We start from the raw sequence: 11,071 nt of genomic DNA, 5'->3' as shown, positions 1-11,071 counted from the left end.
TTGGATGCAGAAAAAAAAAAAAAAAAAAAAAAAGTCCTGGATGGCCGGTGGCAGCGCTGGTCCTGAGGCTGGAGGCTGGAGACCCAGGGCCTTGCAGGGCAGCTCACACCGGATTCCCGGGGAAACCGCCCTGATCCTGTAATTCCCTATGAAGACCCCCACCCCCCTGCAGGGAGCTGGATGCAGAACTCGATCCCAGGACCCGGGATCACGACCTGAGCCAAGGCAGATGCTCAACTGCTGAGCCACCCAGGGGCCCCGGGAAGCATTTTTAAAAATGACTGTTGAGTCTTTTTTTTTTTTTTCTTTTAAGATTTTATTTATTTATTCATGAGAGACAGAGAGAGAGAGAGAGAGAGAGAGAGAGAGAGAGAGAGGCAGAGACACGGGCAGAGGGAGAAGCAGGCTCCGTGCAGGGAGCTCAAGGTGGGAGTGGATCCTGCGACCCGGGGTCATGCCCTGGGCTGCAGGCGGCGCTAAACCGCTGAGCCACCTGGGCTGCCTCCTGTTGGGTCTTTATTTTTATTTTATTTTTTAAAAGATTTTACTTATTTATTCATGAGAGACACAGAGAGAGAGAGAGAGGCCGAGGGAGAAGCAGGCTCCACGCAGGGAGCCCAAGGTGGGGCTCGATCCCGCGACCCGGGGTCACGCCCTGGGCTGCAGGCGGCGCTAAACGGCCGAGCCACCCGGGCTGCCCCCTGTTGGGTCTCTAACTTGTGTCGAAGTTTCCCTTTCCGTGCCGCAGCCCACGCTCGCGACCCTCCCGGGCTTCCGCAGGACCCGCGAGCAGCAGCCCGAGCCGAGCGACAGCGGCGGCGCCGCAGGACCGAGCCCCGGCGGGCGAAGCTCCGGAAGCCCCCAGGACCCGGAAGTCCCGCCCCGCCGCCGCGCTGCCCGGGGGCGGGCCTGCGGCTGTGACGTCACAGCTCCTGCCGCGTCGCTGCGGCAGCACCGCGGCGACGAGCGTTTGCGGCTGACGAGAGAAAGGGGAGCGCGGTCTGGGAGCCGCTGGAGGCGCGCGGAAGCCCGAACGGGGGTCCGCGGGGCGCGCCTGCGACCACGGTAAGACGGAAGTGCTGCCGCCGCGCTTCCCGCCTGCGCGGCCTGGGGCGCGGCCGCCGCGAGCCAACGGGGCGCCCGGCGGGTGAGGGGGAGGCGGGGCCGTCGGCGCGTCCCGCCCGCCTCGCCGCCGCTGCTGTGGTGACCCCGCAGCCTGGCTCCCCCGGCGGCTCCGTGCGGCTGCGCGCGCGCGGTCGGCCTCGGGCGCGGGTGTGAATCCCGCGGCGCCGGCTGCAGGGCGGCGTCCGGCGCGGTGGGGCCCGCCACGAGCGCCTTTGTCTTGCAGGGGTCGATGGCGGGGGTGGCCCGCTAGCTTCCGGAAATGGCGGCCGCGCGCCGCGCCGTCCCCTCCCTGTCGGAGTGCCAGTGCCGCATCTGCGTGGACATCCTGGTGGAGCCCATCACGCTGCCGTGCGGCCACACGCTGTGCAGTCCGTGCTTCCAGGCGACTGTGGAGAAGGCGAGTCTGTGCTGCCCGTTCTGCCGCCGCCGGCTCTCTTCGTGGACCCGGTACCACACCCGGAGGAATTCCCTGGTCAACGCCGAGCTGTGGGCCGTCATCCAGAAACACTACGCCCGGGAGTGCAAGCGCAGGGCCTCGGGGCAGGAGGCGGAGGACGTCGGTGAGTCTGCGGGGAAGAAAGAAAAAAAAAAAATCCTTTAAAAAGTGAATCCCGGGGGACCCCCCCCCCCCCGGGTGGTGCAGCGGTTAGCGCCGCCTGTGACCCCGGACGGTCTCCGGATCGAGTACCGCGTCGGGCTCCCTGCGTGGAGCCTGCTTCCCCCTCTGCCTGTGTCTGGGCCTCTCTCTCTCTCTGTGTGTCTGTCATGAATGAATAACTTACAGAAATATTCAAAACAAAACAAAAACTGAACAACCGCCAATCCATTTGTGTTCCACACACTAGAAACCGGTTGATACGTGTCTAGATTTTTTTTTCCTCGAGGATTTGGGTTTTATGGATCCCAAAATGTCGAGGTCGACGGTTAAGATTTTGTCCGTTGTTATAATGCCCAGGCTACGTTCAGTTGGGTTAAAAATGAAAAGTTAAGAAACAACCAACGCCCCAAGAATGGCCCACTTAGAGCCTTCCGTCATGTGAAGGTGACATAAATATTCACAGATGAGCAGTAGTCCGCGGAGCAGCAGCAGCACCGGAAATACAGAAACTTACCTGGCTGTACATCTCCATTCATTTAATTCTTAAGCATGCAGTGAACCTAAAAACAGCTTTCAGTGACTGGTTCCATCTAGTTCAGTGATTTTTTTTTTTTTTTTTTGCAGATTTTCTTTAGTTATTCATTAGAGACACCGGGGTGTGTGTGTGTGTGTGTGTGTGTGTGTGTGTGTGTGTGTGTGTGGAGAAACACAGGCAGAGGGAGAAGCAGGCTCCATGCAGGGAGCCGGATGCTGGACTCATCCCAGCACCCCAAGATCCTGACCTGAACTGAACGCAGATGCTCCACCATTGAGCCACCCAAGGGCCCCTAGTTCAGTCATTTTTTTTTAAAGATTTTATTTATTTATTCATGAGAGATAGAGGGAGAAGCAAGGCTCCCTCTGAGGACCCCAATGCAGGACCAGATCCCAGGACCCTGAGCCAAAGGCAGCTGTTCAACCACTGAGCCACCCAGGCGTCCCACGAATGGATACATGTGAAGTTCACAGTTCAGTGGCTTTGGTATTTTACATCATGAGTTTTTTTTTTTTTTTTTTTCAAAATCATGGTGAAATATATAAAGCATAACATTTGCCATTTTAACCATTTTAAGTGTGTTAAAGCATATTCATGGCATTTTTTAGAAAAATATTTATTCATGAGAAAGAGAGGCAGAGAGAGAAGCAGGCTCCATGCAGGGAGCTGGACGTGGGACTGGATCCTAGGTCTTCAGGATCACACCCCGGGCTGAAGGCTGTGCTAAACTGAGCCACCCCGGCTGCCTAATGGCATTAATTATATTCACAGTGTACAACTTTCAGCACTATGTTTCCAAACTTTTTCCTCACCCCAAATTCTTTAGCTATTAGGCAATGGTTCTCCATTCTTCTGTTTTCCCACTCTTTCCTCCTATGTTTCTTTCTTTTCTTTCTTTCTTTTTTTTTTTTTTTAAGATTTTTATATATTTATTCGAGAGAGAGGCAAAGATGCAGGCAGAGAGAAGCAGGCTCCTCACAGGGAGCCCGATGTGGGACTCCATCCCAGGACCCCAGGATCACACCCTGAGCAGAAGGCGTTCTCCCCATGTTTCTGTCTACTTTGTCTCCATGTATTTGCTTGTTCTAGGTATTTCATACAAGTGTATTCCTACAATATGTGATCTGTTGTGTCTGGCTTTCACTTATGTTTCAAGATTATACACAGTTATGTATCAGTACTTCCTTCCTTTGTAGAACTAAATAGTATTTTATGGATTGTATTATTATATTTTATCTTTTCATTTATGGATGAACATTTGAATTGTTTCCATCTTTTGCCTATTTGAGTAGTGCTGATATGAATATTCATATATAAGTATTAGAATGTTTCCAGTTCTTTTGTATATGTACCTGGGACTGGAAGTGCTGGATCATACGGTAGTTCTCTGTTTAGCTTTTTAAGGAACTGCCAAATTTTTCCACAGGGCTTTGCCATTCTGCATTCCCACCTACAACGTGTAATGGTTCCAGTTTCTCCACATCCTCACCATCACTTGTTATTTTCTGTTTTTTTTTGGTGTGTTTGCATTTTTTTTTAAAGATTTTATTTATTTATTCATGGGAGACACAGAGAGCCAGAGGGAGAAGCAGGCTCCATGCAGGGAGCCTGATGTGGGAGGCTCTGAGGTCGATCCCAGGACCCCAGAATCACGCCCTGGGTTGAAGGTGGCCGCTCAACCGCTTAGCTACCCATGCTGCCCGGTGTGTGTGCATATTAAATAGTCATCCTAGTAGATGTGAAGTGGTATCTTAGTATCTGTGTCTTTTTAATTGTGGTCAAGCATGCATAAAAATGTATCATTTCCACCATTTTTGACTATACAGTTCGGTGGCCTTAAGGATAGTCACACTGGTGTGCAACCATCACCACCATCCTCCTGAACTCTTTTATCTTCCAAACTGAAACGCCATACCCATTAAACAATAACTCCCCAGTTCCCTCTCCCTCCAGCCCTTTTAACCATCATGCTACTTCGGGCTTCTATGAATTTGACCACTTTAGGTATCTATATAAGTAGAATCAAAATATTTGTCTTTTTGTATCTGGCATATTTATTTCACTTAGTGTATTCAAGGATCTTCCGTATTGTAGCATATGTTAGAATTTCATTCCTTTCCTGAGTTAAATGTTCGGCTCTGGATCTCAGCTCAGGTCTTGATCTCAGGGTCAGGAGTTCAAGCCCCTCACTGGGCTCCATGGCCAGCATGGAGCCTACTTAAAGAAAAAAAAAGAATTTTATTCCTTTCTATGGCTGAATAATACTCCATTGGAGGTATTTACCACATTTTGTTTGTCAATGGACACTTGAGTCACTTCTGCCTTTTGGCTGTTGTGAATAATGCTGCTATGAACAGTGACAGGCAAATGTGTTTTTGAGTTCCAGCTTTCAACTCCTTTGAGTATGTACCCAGAAAGAAATTGCTGGGTCATACGTTAATTCTGTGGGTGTTTTTTGTTGGTTTGGTTTGGTTTTTTGTTTTTGAGGGATTGCCATACTCTTCCGTAGCAGTTGCACTCTTTTACGTTTCAACTAGCAATGTGCAAGGACTCCCATTTTTCCATATTGTTGTCAGCACTTGTTACTTTCTTACTTTGGGGTATTGGTGTTTTTTTAATAAAGCCATCCTGGGCAGTCCAGGTGGCTCAGCGGTTTAGCGCTGCCTTCATTCCAGGGCATGATGCTGGAGACCTGGGATTGAGTCCCAGGTCGGGCTCCCTGCATGGAGCCTGCTTCTCTCCCTGCCTGTGTCTCTGCTCTCTCTGTTTCTCATGAATAAATAAAGTATTTAAAAATAAATAAAGCCATCTTAATGAGTATGAGATGCTGTCTCATTGTGGTTTTGGTTTGCATTTCCCTAATGACTAATAATTTTGAACATCTTTTCATGTATTTTTTTTTGGCCGTTTGTGTATCTTTGGAGAATTGTTCAAGTCTTTTGCTCGTTCTATTTTTTATTTATTTTTTATTTTTTTATTTTTTAATTTTTATTTATTTATATGATAGTCACACACACACACAGAGTCAGAGACATAGGCAGAGGGAGAAGCAGGCTCCATGCACCAGGAGCCTGAGGTGGGATTCGATCCAGGTCTCCAGGATTGCGCCCTGGGCCAAAGGGAGGCACCAAATCGCTGCCCCACCCAGGGAGGGATCCCCTTTTGCTTGTTTTAAAATCAGATTTTTTTGTTGTTGAGTTGTTGGTGTTTATATATTCTAGATGTTAACTCCTTATCAGATAAGATTTGCAAATATTTTCTCCCATTCCGTTGGTTGCTATTTCATTCTACTGATTATGTCCTTTGATGCACAAAAGTTATTAAGTTTGATATAGTCCTGTTTTATCTATTTTTGCTTTTTGTACTTGTGGTTTTGGTGTCATATCCAAGAAATTATTGCTAAACTTCAATGTCATGAAGCTTTTTCCTGTTTTCTTCTAGGAATTCTATAGTTTTAGGTCTTATTCTTGAGTCTTTCATCCATTTTGACCTAATTTGTTTAGTATGGTGTGGGGTAAGGGTCCAATTTCTTTTCTTTCTTTTTTTTTTTTTTTACATGTGAATATCCAGTTTTGTCAGTGCCCTTTGTTGATGATAAGATGGCTGTTTTAAAGTTTTTAGTAGTAAGTCTGATGTCTGGACTTCCTCAAAAATAGTTTGTTAATTTATTATATTCCTTTGAATTGTCCATGCTTCCTTGTTTCTTTGTATGCCTTGTGACTTTTTTTTTTTTTTTTTGGAAAATTGGGCATTTGAATGTTACAGTGTGGTGACACTGGAAGTCAGATTTCTTCCTTTCCCCAGAGTTTACCATTTTCTTCGATTGTTGAATAATAGTCCGTTTGTTTACTAACTTTACCAAACTATTTTTGCAAAGACTGTATGCCTTGTTGTGTGTGGTCACCTGAGTCTCTGTGCCTTTGCTTGTGTTCAGTTAGCATTTTGACAGATGTCCTTTAATGTCAGGAGCTAAAGAAACAAAACAAGAAAGCACCTTTTTGTCTTAAAACATTGGCTCAGTGTGGAGGCAGTTCTTCAGCACTTAGTCAGGCTGGCTTGCACTGAGCCTAGGGATCAGTGAAAGTTTGGGGTCTTGTGTGTTTTTGGAGCATGTGTCTTGCCCTGGGTATGTTCTACCCCCTCCAGAACCAGGAACCAGTGTTCCATTCTGAGAATGTGGATATCCTTGTTCAAGACTACCACTACACGGAGGAGGACGTGAGGCAAGAGCAAAAGTGCCACAAAACTTTCCTACTGTTTTTAAGTTGCTTTTTTTCCTGATTCACCATTTTCTTGGTTGTTGTAAACCTTTGATCATTTTCTAGAGTTCTAACGTCCCACTACCCAGCTAAATAATAAGGAGCCTCCATTTCAAGTGAGGTGGCCAAGCCAGGACTCCCTGTCCAGCTCCTGGTAAAGGACTGTAGCATCCCTCTGGGAAGAACAAACTGCCAGCATGTCTTATCCCTGCCAGCTCACTGTTGCAGAGGCTGAATTCCAGATGAGTGGACCTGAGAGACTATGGGCTCCCTTCCTCCATCCATTTCATACTCAGAGAAAGGAAGCATTCGTTACCTCAGGCAAAGCAGGTAGAGAATATTAGGGTCCCCTTGCCTTCATCACAGCTCAATCATAGGGCAAAGGTCCTAGGGAAGGAAAGCCAAGAAGACTGTGGAGGCTACTATGCCTGCCTAATGCCCTGTTCATAAGGAAAGAAGTAAGCCATAGTCTTTGCCTTCCAGCTCTAGAGCAGTAACTCAGATTTTGCCCAGGGAAAGAGGCAGACCATAAGAACTGAGAGCTCCAAAGATCTCCTGCAAAGAAAATGGCTTTATTTACAATAGACCGTAGAGAAGTCCAAGCATAAGGGCATTCTTGAAAATAATGCTAATTTTAGTGGTAAGTACTTAAAAGAAGGCTGATAGAGTGCTGTCAGAAAAATGGCAGGCAGCTCCAAGCTGTCAACCCTCCATAGAAACATCAAAAAACAAGTACAAACTATCATAGCCAACATCATTAGTTGGCCACCCCACTTGAAATAGAACCAACTTCTTATTTAGCTTGGGGGGGGGGGGGAGAAGGTTGTGGTTCAAGTGCTACAGATGCTCATTTTTCTTACTGAGATTTAGTAAATTTTTTTGGGAAATATTTCTTCATTTGCTGTATGTTCCTAGGACAATTTACAGGGATATTTGTTTATTTGTTTGTTTGTTTGTTTGTTTGTTTATTTATTGAAGATTTTATTTATTTATTCATGAGAGACACAGAGAGAGAGGGAGAGAGGCAGAGACACACACAGGCAGAGGGAGAAGCAAGCTCCACGCAGGGAGCACGACGTGGGACTCGATCCCAGGTCTCCAGGATCAGGCCCTGGGCCGAAGGCAGGCGCTAAACCGCTGAGCCATCTGGGCTGCCCAAGGGATTTTTATATGACCAGTTATTTATACCTTTCTTCAGTTGTGGTGGTTTTGTTGAAGAACTGGTCTACAGATCTCCTCACTTTCTGTTCTGGAAGTTGATTCACCTTGCTTTGTTTTCCATGTAAATTCTATTGAAATATAACATACATGCAAAAGTGTACAAATCAGTGGCTCTTGGGTGGCTCGGTCAGTTAAGCATCTGACTTGTGATTTCATTCGACTCAGCACAACCTCAGGGTCGTGAGATGCAGCGTGGGGTGTAGAGCCTGCTTTGGATCCTCTCTCCCGCTCCTCTCTCCCGCCTTCTCCTGCCCAAGTGTTCATGCATGCACTCGCTTGCGCTTAAAAAGTGTACAAATCATAAATCTGCAGGTCAGTGAATTTTTGAAGTGAAAATGTCCGTATAACCAGGATTCAGGTCAAGATCCAGAACTTCACCAGAACTCCTGATTTCTTGTGGCCCAGTCTGTAGTCACTTGCCATCCCTGTTACTACATACAGTTCTGACATGTAACACCATAGATTGCTATTACCTGTTCTGAACCTTTTTTTTTTTTTTTTTAAGATTTTATTTACTTATGAGAGACACAGGCAGAGACACAGGCAGAGGGAAAAGCAGGCTCCATGCAGGGAGCTCAATGTGGGACTGGATCCTGGGACCCCAGGATCATGCCCTGGGGCATGAAGGCAGGCTCTCAACCGCTAAGCCACCCACGTGTCCCTGTTCTGACCCATTTAAATGGAATCTTGTATCTTGTATCTGGCTTCTTTAGCTCACCATTATATTGAGATATTGATCCGTGATATGCACGATTGCAGTTTATCTTCATTACTGTATAGTACTGTATTATGTGAATATTAAATAGTGAAAGCAATGAAAAATTTTATGTCCATTGATATTGGGCATTTTGGGCTATTATAAATAGTGCTGTAATATTTTTATACTTGTATTTTGGTAAACATATCTGCATTTCTGTTGGATATATTCATATATCTAAGAGTGGAATTTGGGAGTCACAGTGTGGATAAAAAAGTTAAATCCTTTCCTGTGCTAGATGAGAATCATTTAATCATTTGATTAAATCTCTAGTTTTATTTCCCCCAAAACCTGAGGGTAAGAATGTTAATGATGTAACGAGGCAACGTTGCTTATGGGAAAAGTGATCCTCAACTGGACAAATTGCCACTCTGTTGGAAGGAATTATATATACTGATTGGGATATTGTGCTCTCTGCTCCTCTGAGCATAGTGACCATTGTAACTGAGCATATTCCTTGTGGGAAGCTGTGCCTATGATGTTGATGTAAGAAATGTTGGTTTCTGTGGAGCAAGGATTATCTGGCTTCCTTGCTCTCATGCTGTTAAATTGATGCCAAATGTGGTCCTGTGGTCATTTTCTGAGTTTAAATATTCAGTATACCCTAAGACCACCCCATGGTGGGTGTTACAGGTTGGGTAGGTCTTAGGAGATATTACCAGTTTTCCAAAGTGGTTTTACCAATTTATACTCATGCCAGTAGCGTATAAGAGTTGTAGGTTGAACCACATTCTTGCCAACACTTGTTTTTTTTCCTTTTTTTTAAAAGAATTTTTGGTATACTTATTTATTTTTAAAGATTTTATTTATTTATTCATGAGAGACACAGAGAGAGGCAGAGACATAGGCAGAGGGAGAAGCAGGCTCCATGCAGGGAGCCTGATGCAGGACTTGATCCGAGGACCCCAGGATCACCACCTGAGCTGAAGACAGATGCTCAACTGCTAAGCCACCCAGGCGTCTTTGAAAAATGTTAAACATAGAGAAAAGTTGAAAGAACTTTATAGAGAACTCTTATATACCCATAATCGGATGTAACGTATTTTATACTGGCTGTGTCATAGATCTTTCATCTATCCGTCTGTCAGTCTTATTTATTTCACTTTCCCTTAAATATGTAAGTGTACATATTTATGAGGGATCAATGTTAGCTTATAACTCTTCTTTTAATGTAAATTTACATATAGTGAAATGCACAAATCTAAATTATATCTTCATTGAGTGTTCACATACATACAGCCCTTTGTAACATGAACCCTTATAAAGATACAGAATATTACCATCACCCTTGCTTTCCAGTTAATCTCTACCCATACCCTCCATGAGTCAACCAGTGTTTTTATTTTTTCCCACCATAGATGAATTTTGCCTTTTCCAGAACTTCATATACATGAAATTCTTTTTTTTTCTTTTTTTTTCTTTTTTTTTCTTTTTAAGATTTTATTTCTTTATTCACCAGCAACGCACAGGGAGAGGCAGAGACACAGGCAGGAGAAGTAGGCTCCTTGAAGGGAGCCTGATGTGGGACTCTATCCTCGATCCCGGGATCACGACCTGAGCCTAAGGCAGATGCTTATCCACCGAGTCACCCAGGCGCCCCATATACATGAAATTCTACAAGTTTACTAGGGTTGACATAACAGAGTACCACAAACTAGGTGGCTTAACAGAAATTTATTTTCCCACAATTCTGGATTCTGGAAGCTCCAGATAATGCTGTCAGCAGGGATGTGTTCTCTTAAAAGTTCCAGAGGAGAATCTGTTCCATGCCTTTTTTTTTTTTTTTTTTTTTTATGATAGTCACAGAGAGAGAGAGAGAGGCAGAGACACAGGCAGAGGAAGAAGCAGGCTCCATGCACCGGGAGCCTGATGTGGGATTCGATCCCGGGTCTCCAGGATCGCGCCCTGGGCCAAAGGCAGGCCAAAGGCAGGCGCCAAACCGCTGCGCCACCCAGGGATCCCTCTTTTTCTTTTTCTTTTTCTTTTTCTTTTTCTTTTTCTTTTTTTCTTTTTCTTTTTCTTTTTCTTTTTCTTTTTCTTTTTCTTTTTCTTTTTTCTTTTTTCTTTTTTCTTCTTCTTTCTTCTTTCTTCTTTCTTCTTTCTTCTTTCTTCTTTCTTCTTCTTCTTTCTTCTTCTTTTCTCATGCCTTTCTTAGCTTCTGGGTGTTGCTAATACCCCATGGTATTCCTTGACTTGCAGCCACATAGCTCCAGTTTGCTTCCATAATCACATGGCATTCTCCCTCTGTGTCTATCTTTACATAACTGTTTCCATCCACTCTTTGTCTCCTGTTTTATGAGGACAGCAGTGATACTGTATTAAGTGCCCACCCTACTCCAGTTTGAACTCAATCATGTCCACAACAGTCATTTCCCAGTAAGGTCTCATTCTTAGTACAGGTATTAGGACTTCAACATACCTTTTTGGGAGACACAATTCAAAATACAATAGTAATCGTGCAGTGTATATTCTTTAGCATAAGATTCTTAGTATAATGTTGGAGATGTATGTTTTGGATATTAGTAGTTTCTTTTTATTTTTCTGTATCATCTTACTGTTTGACTATGTTATATTTT

At 44.8% G+C, this 11,071-nt stretch overlaps 1 protein-coding gene across 2 annotated transcripts in view; it reads left to right on the top strand.

The window, feature by feature from the left end:
- Nucleotides 1-890: 890 nt before the first annotated feature.
- The window catches only part of RNF168 (ring finger protein 168), a 36,687-nt gene continuing 26,506 nt past the window's right edge, over nucleotides 891-11,071 (top strand). Inside the window, exons 1-2 of one of the 2 annotated variants that reach the window (XM_025990269.2) lie at nucleotides 891-1,065; nucleotides 1,349-1,685. In XM_025990269.2, coding sequence (XP_025846054.2) covers nucleotides 1,385-1,685 — 301 coding nt within the window. In that variant the 5' untranslated portion in view covers nucleotides 891-1,065; nucleotides 1,349-1,384. Of the gene's footprint in view, nucleotides 1,066-1,260; nucleotides 1,686-11,071 lie in introns of those variants that run through there. The other variant, XM_072729735.1, reaches the window with a different exon arrangement.

Source organism: Vulpes vulpes, chromosome 1, assembly GCF_048418805.1.
Source record: "Vulpes vulpes isolate BD-2025 chromosome 1, VulVul3, whole genome shotgun sequence".
Lineage (NCBI taxonomy): Eukaryota > Metazoa > Chordata > Mammalia > Carnivora > Canidae > Vulpes > Vulpes vulpes.
The sequence above is the reverse complement of the archived record's forward strand: the minus strand, read 5'-3'. Positions and strand labels throughout refer to the sequence as shown.